Source organism: Lithobates pipiens, unplaced genomic scaffold, assembly GCF_037356315.1.
Source record: "Lithobates pipiens isolate NorthernLeopardFrog02 unplaced genomic scaffold, aLitPip1_a1.2 Scaffold_23, whole genome shotgun sequence".
Lineage (NCBI taxonomy): Eukaryota > Metazoa > Chordata > Amphibia > Anura > Ranidae > Lithobates > Lithobates pipiens.
Window position 1 is genome coordinate 331,220,119 of NW_027507785.1, and position 22,732 is coordinate 331,242,850.

A 22,732-nucleotide genomic window follows, 5' to 3' on the forward strand; every position below is an offset into this window, starting at 1 on the left:
GGGTCAGAGTCTGGATCAGGATCAGAGATCACAAGAGTAGGGTCAGAGTCTGGATCAGGATCAGAGATCACAGGACTAGGGTCAGAGTCTGGATCAGGATCAGAGATCACAAGACTAGGGTCAGAGTCTGGATCAGGATCAAAGATCACAAGAGCAGAGTCAGAGTCTGGATCAGGGATCACTGGAGCAGGGTCAGGAGAAGGCAGGGGGATCAGAGATCACAGCAGCAGGGTTAGAGTCTGGATCAGGATCAGAGATCACAGGACTAGGGTCAGAGTCTGGATCAGGATCAGAGATCAAAGGACTAGGGTCGGAGTCTGGATCAGGATCAGGATCAGAGATCACAGCAGCAGGGTCAGAGTCTGGATCAGGATCAGAGATCACAGCAGCAGGGTCAGAGTCTGGATCAGGATCAGAGATCACAGGACTAGGGTCAGAGTCTGGATGAGGATCAGAGATCACAAGAGCAGGGTCAGAGTCTGGATGAGGATCAGAGATCACAGGACTAGGGTCAGAGTCTGGATGAGGATCAGAGATCACAAGAGCAGGGTCAGAGTCTGGATGAGGATCAGAGATCACAGGACTAGGGTCAGAGTCTGGATCAGGATCAGAGATCACAAGACTAGGGTCAGAGTCTGGATCAGGATCAGAGATCACAAGAGCAGGGTCAGAGTCTGGATCAGGATCAAAGATCACAAGAGCAGAGTCAGAGTCTGGATCAGGGATCACAGGAGCAGGGTCAGGAGAAGGCAGGGGGATCAGAGATCACAGCAGCAGGGTTAGAGTCTGGATCAGGATCAGAGATCACAGGACTAGGGTCAGAGTCTGGATCAGGGATCACAGGAGCAGGGTCAGGAGAAGGCAGGGGGATCAGAGATCACAGCAGCAGGGTTAGAGTCTGGATCAGGATCAGAGATCACAGGACTAGGGTCAGAGTCTGGATCAGGGATCACAGGAGCAGGGTCAGGAGAAGGCAGGGGGATCAGAGATCACAGCAGCAGGGTTAGAGTCTGGATCAGGATCAGAGATCACAGGACTAGGGTCAGAGTCTGGATCAGGGATCACAAGAGCAGGGTCAGGAGAAGGCGGGGTATCAGAGATCACAGGATCAGGACCAGGGCTGAGATCAGGGTCAGATTCAGCAGAAGGGTCAGGAGTGGGATCAGGGGTCACAAGACTAGGGTCAAGAGAAGCTTTAGGGTCTGGATCAGGATTAGAGGTCACAGGAGCAGGTCCAGGGCCGAGATCAGGGTCATGGTCAGGACACGGGATCAGTGTTAAGAGCGGGATCAGGACCAGAATGAGAAGTGCAGGGATCAGAGGTCACAGGGTCAGCGGCGATGGGGTCAGAGGTCACAGGGTCAGCGGCGATGGGGGTCAGAGGTCACAGGGTCAGCTGCAGTGGGGTCAGAGGTCACAGGGTCAGCCACGATGGGGTCAGAGGTGATAGGATCAGAGGTGACGGGGAGAGCACTGGGCAGTGTGGAAAACTAGTGAGGGGATAAATACCCTCCCAGTAGGCGGCATTGGGTGAGAATGTCACTCCTGGGGTGGGGACACCCGGTGGCGGACACTGGGATTACACCTTTCAGGTCGGAGGTCCTGCCTCCTGACACGGACGGGCACTGATTATTATAGAGGAAGTAAACCCTGATGAGTTTACTTCCTCTTTTTTTCCCTGCAAAGGTAAAGCATAATGGACTACTATGCATCGCATCGCATCGCATCGCATAGTAGCTCATTATGTGTCACTTACCTGACACAGGAGCCAGCGAAGTCGCCGCTGATCCCTGTAGTCCGCCGCGTCCATCTTGCTGGTGGCGTCTCGCAGCTCCGACCAATGACAGCGGCGCAACCGCGATGACGTCACTCCCGCGCATGCGCACGGGAGTCGACAAATTTGGCAAATCTATTCTTGGATTTGCCGCATTTAGTGCGCCTGCGTGCCGCTGTCTACGGCGCATTTCGGGCAAATATCTCCTAAACCATATAGGTTTAGGAGATATTGCTTGGACCTACAGGTAAGCCTTAATCTAGGCTTACCTATAGGTCCAAGTTGTTTGGAAGGGTTTACTTCCTCTTTATGGAACTCATAGAGGGACGGCACTATAGAAGGCCGGTCACCGCACAGACACGTCACAACACTGCCCGGTGCACCGTGGAGGGGGAGGGGGCAATGGAGAGATCTCCTCCAGTTCTGAGATCTTTCCGTCTCCTCAGACGGATTATGTGGGCGGAGTTACTCATTTGCTCTTCCGGTATAGCGATGGGGGGAGCCATTGATTAGGTCTCTCCTGACTGGCCGGAGGTAAGTAGGCGGGGAAGGAAAGTTTGCAGGTGGTGGCCCCGCCCCAGGAGGGCGGAGACACCGAAGACGGATGTAAAAACCTGGAAGGGGCGGCAACAGCAGGCGGAAGTTTGGGGGCGGGGAAAGGTGAGTGACAGACGAACATCCAATAGGGCGAGGGGCGGGGAGAAGGAGGAGGGAGGGCGTCCAATAGGGTAGCGGGAGGGCGTCCAATAGGGTAGCGGGAGGGCTTGGGGGGGCGGGTTACAGATGAGTGACAGCCGGGAATCCGGCAGGCGGAATGCGATGGGCTCCGGTGCTCTGTCCGCCGGGCCCCCTCCCCCCTCCACTCCCCATAAGAAGATGAAGAAGAGGAAGGAGCTCAACGCGCTGATCGGCCTGTCCGGGGACGGCAAGAAGAAGGGGGGAGGGGGACACCACCCGCTACTGCGCGCTCCCGACTCCGAGAGCGACACCGGCACCGAGGACTACGGGAGCGTCACCGAGAGACCGGGCCGCTGCGGGAGGTCAGTGCCCGCCCCTCCCCCTTCATAATTACCCCTGCCCCCTTCATAGTTACCCCTCCCCCTTCATAGTTACCCCTCCCCCTTCATAATTACCCCTTCATAGTTACTCCTCCTTCATAATTGCCCCTCCCCCTTCATAGTTACCCCTCCCCCTTCATAGTTACCCCTCCCCCTTCATTGTTGCCCCTCCCCCTTCATTATTGCTCCTCCCCCTTCAAAACTGCCCCTCTATCCCCTTCGCTGCTACCCCTCCCTAGTGCTGGGGAAAAAATCGATTTAAATCTTGAATCGAGTGTTGAGAGGTCAAATCGATTTAAAATTTCAGCAAATCGATTTTTATTTTTTTTCACCAGGACCAACGCTGACACCGCACCGGTCCCGAGGAGCTGCAGGCAGGAGTTTCTAGGCGAGGCTGCGGCTTCGGCCTAGTCTATGAGGCTGGACACTGCGGACTAGGCCGAAGCCGTGGCCTCGCCTAAAATCTCCTGCCTGCAGCTCCTCAGGATCGTCGCCGTGTCCATCAAAAAAAAAAAAACTCGATTCGAATCGTGAATCAAGGTTGTTTTTCTCTCAAAAAAAAAAAAAAAAAATCACCCAGCTCTACCCCTCCTCCATCAGAAATGAAGGCGGTGCCCCCCCCCGGAGGTGACACGGAGGAATGGCGTCGGTGACACCGGAGAAATGGTGGCGGTGACACAGAGAAATGGCGTCGGTGACACCGGAGAAATGGCGGCGGTGACCCCTGGAGGTGACACGGAGGAATGGCGTCGGTGACACCGGAGAAATGGCGTCGGTGACACAGAGGAATGGCGTCGGTGACACCGGAGAAATGGCGGCGGTGACCCCCGGAGGTGACACGGAGGAATGGCGTCGGTGACACCGGAGAAATGGCGGCGGTGACCCCCGGAGGTGACACGGAGGAATGGCAGCGGTGACCCCTGGAAGTGACACCGTCGGAGGAATGGTGGCTGTGATTTCCCCCCCCCCCCCCCCCCCCCCCGGAGGTGACACCGTCGGAGGAATGGCGGCTGTGACCCCCCCCCCCCTCCCGGAGGTGACAGCGTCGGAGGAATGGCGGCGGTGACCCCTGGAGGTGACACCGTCGGAGGAATGGTGGCTGTGATTCCCCCCCCCGGAGGTGACACCGTTGGAGGAATGGTGGCAGTGACACACCCCCCCCCCCCCCCCCCCCCCCCGGAGGTGACACTGTCGGAGGAATGGCGGCGGTGACACGGAGGAATGGCGTCGTTGACACCAGAGAAATGGCGGTGACCCCCCCCCCCCCCCCCCCCCCCCGGAGGTGACACCGTCGGAGGAATGGTGGCTGTGATTTTTCCCGCACCCCCCGGAGGTGACACTGTCGGAGGAATGGCGGCGGTGACCCCGGTACACAGTACATTACACTTCCAGGGGCAATAAGGGGAGGAACGGGAGAGCCCAGGAACCACCATATGCACAGGGGGGAGGGGACACTTCCAGAGTCCCATAGAAGTGATTGGCTGGCTGTAGTTCCACCCAGATCTCTTTCTGGCCGCTCAGGAATCCTGTTATTATGGAGCCGATGCATCCGCTGCAAAGCCGTTCTGGAGAAGATGCCAGTACTTTGGTGATTCCACTGTGACCCCATGACTCCTCCTTCCCTTACTGCCCCACCCCCTTCATACTACCTCTTCAGTATCTTTCTGATGCCCCTCCCCCATCATTGTTTTATATAAGAACTGCCCCCCCCCCTTTCATCCTGACAATGATCTTCCTCCATTGGGTATAGGAAAATGCTGTGAGTGTACTGATTGGTTTATGTCTCCAGCAGGGGCGGAGTTCTGCAATGCTGTAAGGTTTGCTCCCCAGTGTGTGCGTTCATCTTCCTCGCCGCCTGCGTCATGGCGTCCATCGGCCTTGTCTGGATGCAGATCGCCCTGAAAGAGAACCTGGACCTGCTGAGAGAACAAATGAGAGCCGGTGAGTGCTCCGGGGTCCTGTGTGTGTGCGGGGGAGGGGAGTGCTCCGGGGTCCTGTGTGTGCGGGGGAGGGGAGCGCTCTGGGGTCCTTTGTGCAGGCGGAGAGGAGCGCTCCGGGGTCCTGTGGGGGGGAGCAATCTGAGGTCCTGTTGAGGGGGGGGGGTGCTCCGGGGCCCTGTGTGTAGGGGAGGGGGGAGCAATTTGGGGGGGTGTCCTGTGTGCAAGGGAGAGGGAGTGCTCTGGGGTTCTGTGTGCAAGGGAAGTGGAGCGCTCATAGGTGAGGGGGGAGCAATCTGGGGTTGTGTGTTGTGAGGGGGGATAGCGCTTCCAGGATCCTGTGTACAGGGGATAGCGCTTCCGGGGTCCCGTGTAAAGGGGGGGCGCTTCCGGGGTCCTGTGTAAAGGGGGGGCGCTTCCGGGGTCCTGTGTCTAAAGGGGGGGGGCGCTTCCGGGGTCCTGTGTCTAAAGGGGGGGGGACGCTTCCGGGGTCCTGTGTCTAAAGGGGGGGGCGCTTCCGGGGTCCTGTATCTAAAGGGGGGGGGGGGCGCTTCCGGGGTCCTGTGTCTAAAGGGGGGGGGCGCTTCCGGGGTCCTGTGTCTAAAGGGGGGGGGCCCTTCCGGGGTCCTGTGTCTAAGGGGGGGCGCTTCCGGGGTCCTGTGTCTAAAGGGGGGGGCGCTTCCGGGGTCCTGTGTCTAAAGGGGGGGGCGCTTCCGGGGTCCTGTGTCTAAAGGGGGGGGGCGCTTCCGGGGTCCTGTGTCTAAAGGGGGGGGGGCGCTTCCGGGGTCCTGTGTCTAAAGGGGGGGCGCTTCTGGGGTCCTGTGTAAAGGGGGGGCGCTTCTGGGGTCCTGTGTAAAGGGGGGCGCTTCTGGGGTACTGTGTAAGGGGGGGCGCTTCTGGGGTACTGTGTAAGGGGGGGAGCTCCAGGGTCCTCTGTAACTCTGAGAGGCAGTGGACGGACTTACTGACTTAGGAGGCTGCCTATGTTGCATATGATAGGCTGTGCCGTGGATGTGGGCGGGTCTGGCTCACATCATTATTTCTCTTCCAGTGGAGTCCAGTCAGCGGAGTTGTGTTCAGGAGATCCCGAAGATGAAGGAAGATCTGATTGGGAAGCAGAAGCAGTTGGATGATGTGGTGAGCGGGGAGCTCGGCCTCCATAAACTCTGGGCCAACATCACCGACATGAACAAACAGGTGAGCAGCTACAGTCCCTCCCTGATCCTCTCCTAGTGTCTCCTGCTCACCAGAGCCCCAGACTGGTGGGGGGGCCCCATAATCTTCCCATCCGGAGTTTGCTGGGGGATTCCCAGACCAACATCGACCAATCATCGGAATAACTTGCTGAACAGATCCCCATAGAAACCGCATGATCACCCAGTAAGGGCAGCGTTTGGTTGCTCGGGGAGGGCGGTAGTTTGTCACCAGTATGGCACTGATATAGATCTCAACCCGGCCAATCATTTCAGGTAATTGTGTGTTCCTCTCTCAGATCTCTCAGCTCAGCAGTGTGGTCAGCCAGCTGAAAGCCAATCTGAAGTCGGCCTCCGACCTCATCAACCTACCTAAGAAGATGGAGGAGCTGCAGAAGGTAAATCGATGAGCTGTGCAACCGCCATGTTGTCTGATCTCCCCACCCCCACCGCCATAACCTTCCTGCTGTCATCTTCTCACTCTTCTGTTCCTTTTAAAGTCCCGCCCCAAATCTACCCCCCCCCCTCATTCTATTATGTGTCCATCTGCCCCGGTGTGTGACCCACCACCTGTCCTCCTCCATCTGTGTACCCCTCTACCCCAATCTACCTGTATACCCCTTCCCCCCTCTTATGTCTCCAGTCTCACCCTCCCCCCATCTCTCCTACATTGCAGAGTGTGGCCACCCTGGGGAGTACACTGACCAGCGTCCACCATGATGTGGAGACACTGCAGACGACATCGGAGGTGCAGAAGAAACTGGTGGAGTCTCTGCAAAAAGACGTGGTAAGTTCATAAATTGATTATTTCCAGATATTGGACCATAAAAATTAACACTGCTGAGAGAGAACCCCCCCAGACACCCTTTATAATCCAACATTCATACATGACACACGGATCCCCAAAACCCTGACCTCCAACCCTTAATTATTGGGGAGGAAGCCTCTAACTCCAACCCTTATGGGAGGAAGCCTCTAACCAACCCTTATGGGAGGAAGCCTCTAACCAACCCTTATGGGAGGAAGCCTCTAACCAACCCTTACGGGAGGAAGCCTCTAACTCCAATCCTTACGGGAGGAAGCCTCTAACTCCAATCCTTACGGGAGGAAGCCTCTAACTCCAATCCTTACGGGAGGAAGCCTCTAACTCCAATCCTTACGGGAGGAAGCCTCTAACTCCAATCCTTATGGGAGGAAGCCTCTAACTCCAATCCTTATGGGAGGAAGCCTCTAACTCCAATCCTTATGGGAGGAAGCCTCTAACTCCAATCCTTATGGGAGGAAGCCTCTAACTCCAATCCTTATGGGAGGAAGCCTCTAACTCCAATCCTTATGGGAGGAAGCCTCTAACTCCAATCCTTATGGGAGGAAGCCTCTAACTCCAATCCTTATGGGAGGAAGCCTCTAACTCCAACCCTTATAAGAAGGAAGCCTCTAACTCCAACCCTTATAAGAAGGAAGCCTCTAACTCCAACCCTTATAAGAAGGAAGCCTCTAACTCCAACCCTTATAAGAAGGAAGCCTCTAACTCCAACCCTTATAAGAAGGAAGCCTCTAACTCCAACCCTTATAAGAAGGAAGCCTCTAACTCCAACCCTTATAAGAAGGAAGCCTCTAACTCCAACCCTTATAGGAGGAAGAGCCCCAACCCTTAATTATGGGAGGAAGCCTCTACACCCCAACCCTTATAGGAAGAAGCCTCTAACCCCAACCCTTATAGGAAGAAGCCTCTAACCCCAACCCTTATAGGAGGAAGAGCCCCAATCCTTATGGGAGAAAGCCCCTAACCCCAACCCTTACTTATTCCACAATGACTCCTATAAGTAAGGGTTGGGGGTTGGAGCCTTCCTCCTATACATAGAGTTGAGGTGGGATGAGTAATAGGCAGCAGCTCTGCAGTTTTTCTGGGGATGTCCTCTAAGATGTGACAGGTTCTCCGGCCAATACTGATCAGGATCACAGTAGACAGATGGGGGGGCTCTGAAATATGGATTGTGTCAGATTGTCCTCCTCAGTGAATGGTGTAAAATTAATGGAATACACGGAGACATCACATAGTATCGGGCGGCACATTGGTGTAGTGGGTAGCACTCTCACCTAGCAGTAAAAAGTGGTCGCTGGTTCGAATCCCAACCACAACACTACCTGCCTGGAGTTTGCATGTTCTCCCTGTGCTTGCGTGGGTTTCCTCAGGGTACTCCGGTTTCTTCCCGCACCCCAAAGACATGCTGGTAGGTTAATTGGCTTCTGTCCAAAATTGGCCCTAGTATATGAATGGGGACCTTGGATTGTTGGCTCCTTGAGGGTAGGGACTGACGTGAGTGTGCAATGTACAGGGATAGGGACAATTATAGACACTCAGGTTGAAATGGATGGGCTGGTGTCTTTATTCAACCTTACTAACTATAGAGCGCTCTGCTCACTGCCATGTCCTGACACATGCCTCAGATTTGGACAGATATCGAGGTGTGGAGAAAGGGTTCAATATTCTTCAAATGCAGCAAATTAAACGTCTTTTTCTATGATAATGAATGAGATGAAGAGTTATCGGGTCCTGCAGATGGTTACAGCAGAATGTCTTATATATTGCAGGCCGGTGTCACCTCAGCACTGTCCCCACCCCCCTCTCCAGCTCCTGGGACACACAGCATTGTACAGGTAAGGCTTCCGCTAACTTCACACCGATTGGGGGTTGTATGACATCCTGTACATACTAGTGGGGGGGTGGAACATCCTGTACATACTGATTGGAGGGGGGTTGTGGGACATTTTGTGCGTGTTGACGTATCATACGGATGGGAGCTAATGATTATTCAGGGCGGAGCTCCGCTTTTTATTTTTTGGGGAATAGAACTGATCATCATTCTCACTGATGAAGATTTACTAACCTGACCCCTCAAAGCTGCCAATCCCATTATTGGGCTTCAGGTTTGTAGGTTGTCAGTGTAGTTTCGGAGATCGGAGTCATCCTTTTTTTAATTTCCAGTCCCTATGAGGTCCTTACAATTGTCTCCTGCAGATGGAGAACTCCCTGGAGGAACTGAACTCTACCATCCTATACCATCAGCAGCTGACTGACCTCCATCTTCACAGCATTGACGCCACCGTCTCCAACATAAGCCAAAGAGTCTCCAGCCTGGAGTCCAACCTTCTACTACTCAACCAGAGTGAGAGGAGGGAGAATGTATCCAGATCGGTGCGTACCTCTCTGTGTGTGTGTGTGTGTGTGTGTCTGTCCATACATCCTCCATGCGGCCTCTTGGCTGGTGAGCAGGGTTGGTGGATATTGGGGGAGGATCTGTACTTATTGTCTGTTTTTGTTCACAGAACTCCACAGATGTGAATAGTAACCAGCCGCTCAATTCAACAAAAGCTGAATCGCCCCAGGTCAGTACTGCCCCGCCCCTGAGGATCTTCTCGTGTCTGTGTGTTGCTGTAGATTATGTAATTTGCTGATAGCTGGGATTTCGGAAGGAGACTTGAAGGTGGATTTATAGAAGGCTGAAATCAGTTTTAGTTATGTATCTACATTTGATTATTTCACAATTATTATTTGGAGAACGATCCAGAAGTATGTATTTTGTACAAAAATGGATTCCCTGGACGACCTGCGAGGCATTCCCACCATGATGGGTGCAGATTAGCCTGCTTGCTGAGTGCCTATGGAAAGTGGGCTGTGACAGGTCCTTGTTGGTGGTGTTCCTGGGCCTGGAGGTCTATTGAGGCAGCTTGAGGTGGATTATAACTAGACGTTGCCATTGGGCAGGGGTGGTCCAGCACAACACGTGCAATGACGTCATCACACTTGTCTGGGTGGGCGCCATTTTGTTCTGGTTTCCAGTCTGTATTTCCTGAGCTCCTGGACGGCACACCGACCCAACCTACCTCTACACCACCCTGCCTCCCACCCTTTACAGCCACAGTGGGCACAGCAAGAATTGGGGCGTTCGTGTTGTAGGGGATACCTTGCCACACAGGTTTTCTGGTCGTGCCCAACGCTCCTCTCCCTCTGGGGTACACAGGCCTGTGCAGAGAGGTGGGGGAAGGGCCAATGGTATTGGGTAGGTGGGACCCCCTGTACAATTCACCCTGCAATGGCTGCGTTCCGAATCCCCCCCCCCCCCCCCCACCTTTTTATCAGGTATGTTCACTCTCCAGGGGGTAAAAAAAAACGCTCATACTCACTGATCACCAGCCGGCTGTGGAGATCCACTCCACTCTCCTCTCCTCCTGTTGCTATGTGGTCCCTCGAAATTTACCTCCTTCATCAGCGCCTGACGTCGCTTCCCTCGGTGCCTCCGCTCGCTACTGCTCCTAGGAGATGTGTGTCGTCATTTCCCAGGAGTCAGTGAGCTGCGCCGAGGGCTAGGTTGCCATAACAATGGGACGGGCACTTTCCGACGACGTCGCCCGTTATGGCAACCTGTATACTTTACAGCGCCGCTATGGCGCATTACTGCGCATGCGTGAGAACGGGGCGGTGCATGCTGGTCCAGCAGCAGCACCGTATCCCGGGAAAAAGGATGCTTATGGGCTTCACATGTCCACAAGCAAAATGAGAATGAACAGAACACCAAGATCAGTTATTTAACAGATGAAACCGGACATCGGGGGAGCAATAAAACGGAAGACATGAGTGTTAAAACACATTTTTTAAATGCTTGTAAAAGGTTTACATTATATATATATATATATATATATATATATATATATATATATCTCTCCACTTTAAGTTGTCCAGCCCAGATGATCTCTGCCTTGGTCGCATCTCTAGAGATATTCTCCTGTGTTCCCATTAAAGACTTGCTTGGCTGACTTTCCTTTCGGCTCCAGATCCTGCTTGCTGTTTTACTACGCTCATCTCTGGCTCCCTGACGTTTTGGCTTGTCTGACTATCTGTTCCGGTTCCTGAACTCTGGCTATGTTTTGACTACGTTTACTCTGTTTATCCTATTATTATTATTATTATTATTATTATTATTATTATTATTATACAAGTGTGATGTAATTGTCCTGTCTCAGTCTGATTCATGGTTTCTGACCGTAGGCGAAGGCCATGAATTCAGAAGATGCAGTCAATCCACTTGTTGGTAATATTGTTTCCAGATTGAATGAGCAGGATCACTGCATGTATCAGTTTGCCATGGCGTTACAAACGCTCCCGAGTCGCACGGCTCCCCTGGAATCCCCCGCGGTGGCTGCTCCGGTACAGCCTGAGTCGCGGGCCGTCCCTGCCGCTGCGCCAGTCTCCGTGCAGGCACCCGCCTCGAGTATTACCTCTATAAGAAGTATGTCTGGTTCTGCTTCCCCCAGTGATTTTTGGGGCGATCTAGTCCAATGCTGAGGGTTTCTCAACCAGGTTGAGATGCTGCCCCAGGCGTTTCCCACGGACCGAAGCAAAGTAGGTTTCTTGATATCTTTGCTTTCTGAGAGAGCCTTGGCCTGGGCAAACCCTCTATGGGAGATGCAAAAACCTGTTGTCTTGAGTTACACTGAGTTCGTGGCTTCTTTAAAATGGTATTTGACATTCCCACACGCTCCACTTCTGCTGCCAAGTGCCTCGTGTCCATCAGAGTATGAGAACTGTTGCAGATTACGCCATTGAATTCCATACTCTGGCAGCAGAGGTTGCTTGGATCTTTGAGGCCCTCATGGCTGCTTTTTCTCATGGTCTCTCGGATATCGTCAAGGATGATGAGATAGCAGCCCGAGATATACCCATTTGCCATCCTCATTGACGCCAACTCAGAGAAACACTCCCTTTTTAAGGAGCGCTTGCGGAATCCTCCTGTATATTTGTCTCCGAACTTTGCAGTCCCACCCATGCCTCCCTCACCTCCCATGCCTCCTGGTACCGAATCGGTCTGTGAAGATGAACCCATGCACTCGAGCTTCACGCATCTCTCTGCAGATGAAAGAACCCTTAGGAAGAGGAGGGACAGATTGTGCCTTTATTGTGGCCAGGCAGGTCACTTTTTGAAGTCTTGTCCTACCCGTCCAGGGAACGCCCGAACCTTGAGGTCCTGTCATGGACAGACCTTAGGTGGCGTTGTTCATCCCCAGTTATCCAGGATAAGCCCCTGGTTTTGGTCACCCTTTCTTGGGCTGAGTCGTCCATCGACTCTGGGGCTGCAGGCCTGTTCATTGATGCTGCCTTTGTTTCGCAGGACACGATTCCGCTGCAGCTGCGTGACACTCCACTTGCCATTGAGGCTCTTGACGGGAGACCTCTACAGCCTGCCCATGTGACTCATGAGACGGTTCCGTTGTCCATGGCCGTAGGGCAGGGGTTGACAAATTTGCTTGGAATCTAGGAGCCAGCTAAAAAAAGTTAGGAGCCGGGTCCGTGACGGCGATCTGGACCTGTCCCTGGCCTGACATGGAGACGAGTGAGGGGAAGATAGCGCCCCCAGCCCCCCCACCTGTCTCCAAGTCATTGCCCCATAGCTCTTAGAGGGACATTTTATTTTTTATTTTTTTTAAATTGCATTTTAGTGTAAATATAAGATGTGAGGTCTCTCTGACCCCAGATCTCATATACAAGAGGACCTGTCATGCTTTTTTTCTATTACAAGGGATTTTTACATTCCTTGTAATAGGAATAAAAGTGACACCATTTTTAATTTTTTTTTTTTTTTTAAAAGAACAGTGAAAAAAATAAAAGTTAAAATAAGAAAAAATAAAATTTTAAACGTGCCCTGTCCCGCTTAGCTTGCGCGCAGAAGCGAACGCATATATGAAAGCGGTGTTCAAACCACACATGTGAGGTATCGCTGCGATCGGTAGAGTGAGAGCAATAATTCTAGCCCCAGACCTCCTCTGTAACTTAATACGTGCAACCTGTAGAATTTTTTTAAACGTCGCCTATGGAGATTTTTAAGGGTAAAAGTTTGTCGCCATTCCATGAGCGGGCGCAATTTTGAAGTATGTCATGTTGAGTATCGATTTACTCGACGTAACATTATCTTTCACAATATAAAAAAAAATTGGGCTAACTTTACTGTTGTCTTATTTTTTATTTTTTGTTATTAAATACATTTTCCCCCAAAAAGTGCGCTTGTAAGTCCGCTGTGCAAATACGGTGTGACAGACAGTATTGCAACGACCACCATTTTATTCTCTAGGGTGTTAGAATAGAATATATATATATATATATATATATATATATATATATATATATATATATATATATATATATATATATATAAGGGAAGGAGATGGAGCTTCCCCTGCCTGCCAGCCTATTAGCATTGCTGGTTGTAATTCCAATGGCCACCACAAGATGGCGCCAGATTCCAGAAGGAACCATAGGATCGTAGAAGGCCTCAAAGCCGGGGACTCAATTACCGGCCGCCGGCGGCGCGGCCCGACGCGATCACGCTGGGGGGGATCCACGGTGACAGGATACCCCCAGCTGTGATGCCCCAGGTCGCTAATTCTAGTCGCAAATGCGACCTGGCGCCCGGGTTTTGTCGAGCCCTGCCGTAGGGGCTCTTCACCATGAAATAATCCAATTCCAAGTTCTTTCCTTACCTAAGTTTCCGCTGGTTATTGGTTATCCTTGGTTAGGCCCCTTTCACACTGGGGCATTTTTCAGGCACTACAGTGCTAAAAATAGCGCCTGAAAAAATGTGGCCCCTTTTCACTCCAGTGTGAAACCCTCCGGCTTTCACACTGGAGCGGTGTGCTAGCAGGACAGTGAAAAAAGTCCTGCTAGCCGCATCTTTGGAGCGGTGAAGGACTGGTGTATTCACTGCTCCTACCCATCGAAATCAATGGGGCAGCACGGCTATACCGCGGGCGGTTTTAACCCTTTTTTGGCCGCTAGCGGGGGTTTAAAACCGCTCCACTAGCAGCCGCATACTGCCACTAAAACTACAGTAAAGCAGCGCTAAAAATGGCGCAGTTTTACCGCTGACGCCGCTCCCACCCCAGTGTGAAAGGGGCCTTACAGAGGCGCAACCTCCTCTTCTTTTTTTTTTTTTTTTTTTTTTTTTTTGATTGGCTCCGTGCTGAGGTTCTCTCCTGGTCACCGAAATGCAGTGAGACGTGCTTCCTGAAGGTATCCAAGGTCCTGTCCACCGCTTCACTCTCCTCCCTGCCGGAGGATACCTACATTTTGTATCGTGTGCTTTTTCTGGATTTTTGGTTGATATTCTGTCTCTATCATATAAAATACACCTATGATAACAATTATAGACTCTTCATTTCTATGTAAATGGGCAAAATTTACACAATCTGCAGGGGAGAAAATCATTATTTCCCCCCCTCCCCCCTCCCACTGTACATCAATGCGTATCTTTTTATTCATCTATAAATGGCAACTTCTTTCTTTCTTTCTTTCTTTCTTTCTTTTTCTTTCTTTCTTTCTTTTTCTTTCTTTCTTTTCTTTCTTTCTTTCTTTCTTTCTTTCTTTCTTTCTTTCTTTCTTTCTTTCTTTCTTTCTTTCTTTCTTTCTTTCTTTCTTTCTTTCTTTCTTTCTTTCTTTCTTTCTTTCTTTCTTTCTTTCTTTCTCTTTTATTTTTTGTCCAATATGGAATATGAATGAATGAAATACTTGTATAGCGCACAATGCGAACTCAATTTTGGTGTACTAATTTTTATACATTATAATTTGAAGATCACAGTTTATTTTACTTGGCGTGACTCTTAAAGTCCCATGGGCGCGTGTTTTTATGGGGTCAGCTGTTGGAGGTTCTCAATAGGTTGGAGTCCCAGGGGCCCAGGTTGGGCGCTCTCCTCCCCTCCCCCCCAGTATTGAGGCATCAGAGGAAAGGTGGAAGATGTTGGAATCTAAAGCCACGTACACATGAGCGGATTGTATGGCCTACTTGGTCTGTCATACAATCCGACAGACAGTCCGTCATACTTTCGAATGAACGGACTTGACCACACACGGATGAACAAACAGTCCGCTGAAAGCTTGCGCGATGACGTGTACAGCACGTACGACGGGACTAGAAATAGGAAGTCCAATACACTGCAATGCAACCTTTCGCCGTGTAAATCCTTTCTGAGCATGCGCCATTCTTAGTCCGTCGAACTAGCCTACTGACGAGCGGACTGTCCGCTGAAACCAAAGTATGACGGACAGAATTTCGAAAAAACCGAAATACTTAGTCCGCCAGACTGCACGCTGAAAAAGTCCGCTGAAGCCCACACACGAGCGGACTGTCCGCTGAAATGTGTTTCGACGGACTAAGTTGGCCAGAGAGTCCACCTGTGTGTACGCGGCATAATCCTCGCTCATCTGAGAACATTCACATAGGAGAATGCCGGGAACGAACCTTCAGAGAAGAGAGGAGATCGGTCCCGTTATCTCATGTGGGGGGAGGAGACGGAAGCTTCGGGACAAAGGTTGTCTGCAGACGCCACGCTGGCAGATGAGAGCCGTCTTCAGTTTTGACCCCGGAGGTTCATTATCATTTAAATCGATATTAAACCCCAAACCAGAAATGTCATATATTGCAGCTTACCAATCATTAGATGTGGTGGCTGCATTCGTTTTTTGTTTTTTTAGGCTCCCAACCACCCCCCCCCTCCTGGTTTTTACTTGGTGATCTGACCAGTAACACATCTCTTGTATTAGCGCACCCCTACTCTGAATGAAGGAGCACAGGGGGTGCCTTTGGATAATAGCATTGTCTGTCAGCCTTGCAGTAGGGAGTGTTTAGATGGACTAACAAATTGAAGCCAAAATCCAGATAAAGCTTTATAATCAGTTACAGGTTTTTTTTTTTCTTCCTTTTGGGATAAAGGTTTTACATAAATGTAAGCTGATCGTTGGAAGCACCCCCTGTCAGGGGGTAAATGGTTTCTCCTAATCTTCTAAGAGCTACATCTGTAGGAGAGCTTGTTCTTTTGAAAAACAGACTTACTGGCAGGATCACCAGGTAAAATTTTAAAGAAAAATCCTAAAAAAAGAAAACGAATGCAGTTGTCACATCTAATGCTTGGTAAGCTGCAATATAATGTCTGCTTTTGGGTTTAATGACTGTCTATGCGCAGTGCTGCTGAGCTTGTACTGCTGGAACCTCCATTGGTATGAGAAAAGGGAGGAGGGGGGGGGGGGAGAGAGAAGAGGTGAGTTGGGAGGGGGGGTGAGAGAGGAGAGGTGAGTCTAAGGGTGATAGTAGAGAGGAGAGGTGTCTGGGGTGGGGGGGTGAGAGAGGAAAGGTGAGTCTGAAGGTGAGGGGGCGTGGGAGAGGTGAGTCGGGGGGGCGGTTGTGAGAGAGGAGAGGCTAGTCTGGGGGGGGTCCAATGGATGAGTAAAAAGGTCATAGCTCTCTCTCTCTCTCTCTCTCTCTCTCTCTCTCTCTCTCTCTCTCTCTCTCTCTCTCTCTCTCTCTCTCTCTCTCTCTCTCTCTCTCTCTCTCTCTCTCTCTCTCTCTCTCTCTCTCTCTCTCTCTCTCTCTCTCTCTCTCTCTCTCTCTCTCTCTCTCTCTCTCTCTCTCTCTCTCTCTCTCTCTCTCTCTCTCTCTCGTGTTTATAGCATCTCCTGGAAGGATAAGATGAATCTTCCCTCCTCGGTTCCCAGTTTTCCTCCATCTGATAATTCTATTCTGTCCTGGAAATGGGGGGGGGGTCCGGTGGCAGATTTCATCTGTGGGGTCCAGCAATGACCTCTCTCCCCGGTGTAGGTGGACATCGTACTGAACTGTCCCCTTTTATAGAGGCTCACAGATGAACCCTTCATGGGGAAAGTAGGAGAGGTGGATCAGGTTCAGGAAATCCTGAAGAGCTGGGCTGAATAGTGAGGAGATATCGTCTACCTGATGCCATTGGTTGCAGCTTCCCTGGGGCGGAGCCTAGCGTCCACGCGGTTTACAGCTTGGTCTTGTTTTTGGCTTGTCATCCACATAAGCCCGAGAGCCCTCAGTCCTTCTTCCCAGTTGTGCTAATTAATAGTTTGGCTGATCCGTGTTTGGAGTGGGACATGAAGGGGGGGGGGGGCTGTACAGCAATTTTATTTCCTTCAATTATTCATCTAGAATCCTAAAAAGGAAGAAGTCGCCGAGATCCGTGAGCAGCTGCAACTCATTCACGCCTTGACGACGAAACCAGATGGCGATAAAGCGACCACCACTGGAAAGACTGGTAGGTATTACAGTGAGAGTCTTTCCCGAGTGTCCCAATACTGACGTCATTCTGCAGGGGCCAATTGTGGAAGAGTCCCGTTGTGTCCAATGGAAGACCCATTCTGTCCAGTGCCAGACCCCTCCCATATTGTCCAATGGAAGACCCAATCTGTCCAGTGCCAGACCCCTCCCATAGTGTCCAATGGAAGACCCAATCTGTCCATTGGCAGACCCCTCCCATAGTGTCCAATGGAAGAGCCAATCTGTCCAGTGCCAGACCCCTCCCATAGTGTCCAATGGAAGACCCAATCTGTCCAGTGCCAGACCCCTCCCATAGTGTCCAATGGAAGAACCATTCTGTCCAGTGCCAGACCCCTCCCATAGTGTCCAATGGAAGAGCCAATCTGTCCAGTGCCAGGCCCCTCCCATAGTGTCCAATGGAAGAACCATTCTCTCCAGTGCCAGGCCCCTCCCATAGTGTCCAATGGAAGACCCAGTCTGTCATGGCCAATGGATATCCAATATTGGAGCCATTCTATCAGGGCCAATGGTGGCCCAGCCCCAAAGTGCCCAATAGAATAGCCATTCTGTCTGTGCAGTTGCAGATTTTTACCATGGTGTCCAATGGCAAAGCCATTCTCCCACGGCCAATGGAAGAGCTGTTCTGTAATGTCCAATAGTGAAGCCATTCTGTCATGGCTAATGGTGGTCCAGTCCCAAAGTGCCCAATGGCAGAGTTGTTCTGTTGTGTCCAATGGCGGACTAGTCCTGTAGTGTCCATTGGTGGAGCTGTTCTGTGGTGGCCAATGGGTCACTGAATAGGTTTTACCAATACCAATGCTCCATTTTCTGAAGCTGGGCGGGGTGGATCATATGCAGATCAGCTGACTGTGCTACCCAGAATACACCTCACATGCACCTCAGGGCCAGAGGGGGGCCAATCAGGATCACACCTGACCAGTACTGAATCAAGGGGGTGAATACTTCTGCAACCAACACACATCTGCTGCTAACATTAGTGGAACCTTCAAGTGTTGGAAGTATTCGGGTTGATTTTACTATTGGAATGTTTTTTCTTACATACGTTTTCTTTTCTTTTTTTTTCTATTGTTACCATTTATAGATGGCAAGATCCAATAATAACCCAAAGTTCTCCTCCGAAAAAGTATCCGAGATCTTTGAAGAGGAAACTACAACGAACGTCTCAACCATCAACCGGAACAATAGGGAGGGACGGTAAGTGCTCATCCCACTAGAGGTATTCTAATAATAGTGTGACTGCGGGGGAGGGGAGATTAGAGTGTAAGCTTCTCTGGTACAAAGACTGACGGAACTGGCTCAGTGTTCTCTGTACAGCACTGTGGTATACACTATATTGCCAAAGTATTGGGACGCCGGCCTTTACACGCACATGAACTTTAATGGCCTCCCAGTCTTAGTCCGGAGGGTTCAATATTGAGTTGGCTCCGCCCTTTGCAGCTATAACAGCTTCAACTCTTCTGGGAAGGCCGTCCACAAGGTTTAGGAGATGTGTCTATGGGAATGTCTGACCATTCTTCCAGAAGAGCATTTGTGAGGTCAGGCGCTGATGTTGGATGAGAAGGCCTGGCTTGCAGTATCCGCTCTAACTCATCCCAAAGGTGTTCTATCTGGTTAAGGTCAGGACTCTGTGCAGGCCAGTCAAGTTCCTCCACCCTAAACTCGCTCATCCATGTCTTTATGGACCTTGCTTTGAGCACTGGTGAGCAGTCATGTTGGAACAGGAAGGGGCCGTCCCCAAACTGTTCCCACAATGTTGGGAGCATGAAATTGTCCAAAATGTCTTGGTATCCTGACACCTTAAGAGTTCCCTTCACTGGAACTAAGGGGGCCCAACCCCTGAAAAACAATCCCCACACCATAATCCCACCCCCCCTCCACCAAATGATTTGGGCCAGTGCACAAAGCAAGGTCCATAAAGACATGGATGAGCGAGTTTGTGGTGAAGGAACTTGACTGGCCTGTACAGAGTCCTGACCTCAACCCGACCTTTGGGATGAGTTGGAGAGGAGACTGCGAGACAGGTCTTCTTGTCCAACAGCCGTACCTCACCTCACAAATGCGCTTCTGGAAGAATGGTCAAACATTCCCACAGACACATCTCCTAAACCTTGTGCACGGCCTTCCCAAAAGAGGTGAAGCTGTTATAGCTGCAAAGGGCGGAGCCAACTCAATATGGAACCCTCCGGACTAAGACTGGGATGCCATTAACGTGTGTATGTGTGTGTGTGTATATGTGTGTGTGTGTGTGTGTGTGTATATATATATATATATATATATATATATATATATATATATATATATATATATATAATTAGGGCTGCAACTAACGATTATTTTCATAATCGATTAATCGGCCGATTATTTTTTCGATTAATCGGATAAAAAAACCTGAAAAAGGGGAGATATATATATATATATAATATTGTGTGTAATTTATTATAATATACATTTTTATTTTTGGTCCTTTTTTAAATTATTTAGCAAAAAATAAATAAAAAAAAAACAGTGGTGATTAAATATTGCCAAAAGAAAAAAAGGCAGTTCAGCCACGTTTTTACCACCCTTTGCCAAAGCCAACATTTATACCTTCTGTCTCATTCTGCCTAAAATGACCCATTCAAGTGAAAGGCGCTGAACCACAGCTATGTTTTGCAATGGGGAGGTGCAACACTTTACACTGAATCTGAGCAACACAAATGCTATTTAATTCATTTTTTAATAGTTAAACCAAGCTCCCCCATCCCACCATGCTTTTTTTGGAAAATCAGTTTGCAAACTGTAAGAACCCCAGATCCCTCCTTTTGGTCTTGAAAGCATTCAAAACGCCAAGATCGGCGAGATTAAATGCTTTTTATTTTTACAAATGGTACCGTTTACTTTCCCGCGGACAGTGATGTAAGGTTTTTGCTTCTGGGTTCCTGGGGAGGGGGGCGTCCCCTCCTGCTGCTTGTAAAAGCAGTCCAGCAGTTAGTTAGCCGCTAGGATTGCTTCTGGCTGCATTCACACCTGAGCATAGCGTCTTTTTGAGCATTTTTCCGTGTTTTTTGGTTTTGTTTTTCCCACAAGTTTTTATGCATGACTTGCATGTTTTTGTATGCAGGGTTTTTGGGCTTTGGTGTGTTGTGTGTGTTTGTTTTTATTTTTTTTATTTTATTAGACAGAGATAACTATTATCAAGTTTAGGTTAGGAATATGAGTTGCGGCTAGGGTTATTTATTTTATTTCTTATTTATTTTATTTTTATTTCTTATATAGGAATAATAATACATTATTGAATTTATTTATGTATTTAATACTAAGTAACAAAAAAAAAAACCCTTACACAGTACTGGTGAACACACACACACACACACACACACACACACACACACACACACACACACACCCCCACACACACACACACACACACACACACACCCACACACACACGCGTCCTCTTGTCAGCCGGGAACTCCGCCGGCTGTGTCACCAGCCCCACGCACCCGCTCCGGTCTCGTCATCATCCATGGAACCACACAGACTAGCTGAGGCTCAGAGACACAGGCTGAACAACGCTCTGGGGGTGACGTCAGCGCGCAGCTCGCTGCCGCCGGGTGTACCAAGATGGCCGCCAGCTCCGGAGCTAGGCCCGAAGCCGCGGCCTTTCCTTGGTGCGGACCAACTAATCGATAATGAAAATCGTTGACAACGATTTTATTATCGATTAATCGTTTCAGCCCTAATAGATATATATATATATATATATATATCTCAGGTGTCCCAATACTTTTGGTTATATAGTGTATGCCAGAACTATATGTGTATAATAATAGTGTGTGACTGTGGGGGGGAGGGGATATTAGAGTGTAAGCGCCTCTGGTACAGAGGCTGATGTGACTGTCTCAGTGTTTTCTGTAAAGCACTGCGGTATATGTCAGACCTATATAGATGTATAATAACTAACTACACCCCGGCTTTTAACAGACGGTTAGACCGGTTAATTTGGTTGGTGAGTTGAGCTCTGGAATTGTTTTTGTCTTACCTATATAGATGTATAATAAGTGATGTGACTGTGGGGGGGACATTAGAGTGTAAGCTCCTCTGGTACAGAGACTGATGTAACTGGCTCAGTGTTGTCTGTACAGCACTGCGGTATATGTCAGACCTCCTATCGATGTATAATAATAGTGTGTGACTGTGGGGGGTTGGGCTGAGACAAGAAGCGGCTGCGTTGACATCCCATGTGACCACCTTGCAGTCATTTTTGGCATTTTTTTTTTTTTATTTATTTTTATTTTTTTTGTATTTGTAGAGCTGGAGGAAGCGTTCAGGAAGTCTTCTCAGGGCGTTGGTGGAAAACTGACATTTCAGGATTTGAAGGAGGAGTTTGGCGTCCGTCTGCCGGGTCTCAATTCGCTGAAGGAATACGACAAAGATGGAGACGGACTTTTCTCTCTCACAGAACTGCGTCCGCTGGTTAGCGCATAAAATAGTGACTGCGTCATCCTCTCCGCTGCAGATTCTTCCCGGCTTCCCCTCCCCCCCCCCCCCCCCCCCCCATAGTGGGGATCATTCACTAGAGACCTGACAGAGCAGCCGCTGGAGCCCGACCTCCAGTGACTCCTCCTTTTGTTTCAGAGACTAAAGTTTTTTTGTTGTTTTTTTTTTGTAGTTTACATGAGCTTGCCTTAAGTTTGAGGATTGCACTTTTATGTTGTGTGTAGCACCCCTCCCCCCCCCCCCCCAGGCGCCATGACAGCGAGAATGGCGCCACCATGAAGACGACAACTTTCCGGAGCCTCTCAGGGGTCTGTCGTGGTGTATTTCTGAGTGCAGGACCAACGCTTCTTACCTGGAAGGAAAAGGGTTAAACGATGTACGGAGCGGTTCAAGTATTTTAATTTGCAACAGCCGGGAAGTGTGAGCGGACCGTAAAGAGCATGGAATGTCGGGGCATGACCTTCATCGTGGGGGGGCCTGACCTTCCTCAGAAGAGTTTTACTTGTATTGCTTTTCCAGGCGCCGGTGAACCCCGGTGACCCCACTGTAGTTAAAAAAAGAAAAAAAAAAATTAACTTAATTTCAGAAAATATTTTTAAATTTAGAGAAAAAATTTTAGACATAACTTTGTAACCCGATAGAACTGATGATCTGTGAGATCTGCTCCTGGGTGGGGCCTGATGAACTGAATCCGCCTTTTCTGGGCCGACGCGTTGAGGATATTTACAGAATGAGAAGAACTCCGAGCGTGAGCCGGCCCTCAGAACGGGGCGGAGTGAAGATGAAGATGAAGATGATGATGATTCTGGTCTTCCAAACATCCGAAATCTAAAAAATGTGAATTAATAATAATTTCTCCAATAAAGAGATTTGTATAAAACGTGTTCTGCAGGGGCGGGGCCTAACGCCATTTCCTGCACTTCCTAATAATTGTGTGATTGTTGGTAATCCATAGCGGGTGGTGTGGTGAGGGATCGGGGAGTAATGCCGCGTACGCATGTTCGGGATTATGGTCGGAAAAAGGTCTGATGATTTTTCCCGGTGGAATTCCGCTCAAGCTGTCTTGCGTACACACGATCACACCAAATTCCGACCGCCAAGAACGCGGTGACGTACGACGGGACTAAAAAAAGGAAGTTCAATACCAAGTAGCCAATCGCTTCTGTCTCGT

General features: G+C 50.0%; 1 protein-coding gene across 2 annotated transcripts; it reads left to right on the forward strand.

Moving 5' to 3' along the window:
- Positions 1-2,535: 2,535 nt before the first annotated feature.
- EFCAB14 (EF-hand calcium binding domain 14) lies at positions 2,536-22,441 on the forward strand. 2 transcript variants are annotated; one of them, XM_077450716.1, is made up of 12 exons: positions 2,536-2,814; positions 4,622-4,773; positions 5,821-5,966; positions 6,262-6,360; positions 6,639-6,749; positions 8,555-8,620; positions 8,982-9,158; positions 9,290-9,349; positions 16,954-17,059; positions 17,896-17,904; positions 18,172-18,276; positions 21,374-22,441. In XM_077450716.1, exons 1-12 carry the CDS (start codon positions 2,558-2,560, stop codon positions 21,547-21,549), a joined length of 1,464 nt encoding a protein of 487 aa, XP_077306842.1. In that variant the 5' UTR covers positions 2,536-2,557; the 3' UTR covers positions 21,550-22,441. The 2 variants fall into 2 exon arrangements, with proteins under 2 accessions (XP_077306842.1, XP_077306841.1); XM_077450715.1 differs by lacking the exons at positions 17,896-17,904; positions 18,172-18,276; positions 21,374-22,441 and having other exon boundaries at positions 2,537-2,814; positions 4,625-4,773; positions 16,954-17,118.
- The last annotated feature ends 291 nt before the right edge of the window (positions 22,442-22,732 follow it).

Bases quoted from the DNA above. Each gene is read 5' to 3' on its own strand.
- EFCAB14 (XM_077450716.1), top strand. From the start codon at position 2,558: ATGAGTGACAGCCGGGAATCCGGCAGGCGGAATGCGATGGGCTCCGGT. The intron at 2,815-4,621 runs GTCAGTGCCCGC...TTATGTCTCCAG, and splicing joins AGACCGGGCCGCTGCGGGAG to CAGGGGCGGAGTTCTGCAAT. The intron at 5,967-6,261 runs GTGAGCAGCTAC...TTCCTCTCTCAG, and splicing joins TCACCGACATGAACAAACAG to ATCTCTCAGCTCAGCAGTGT.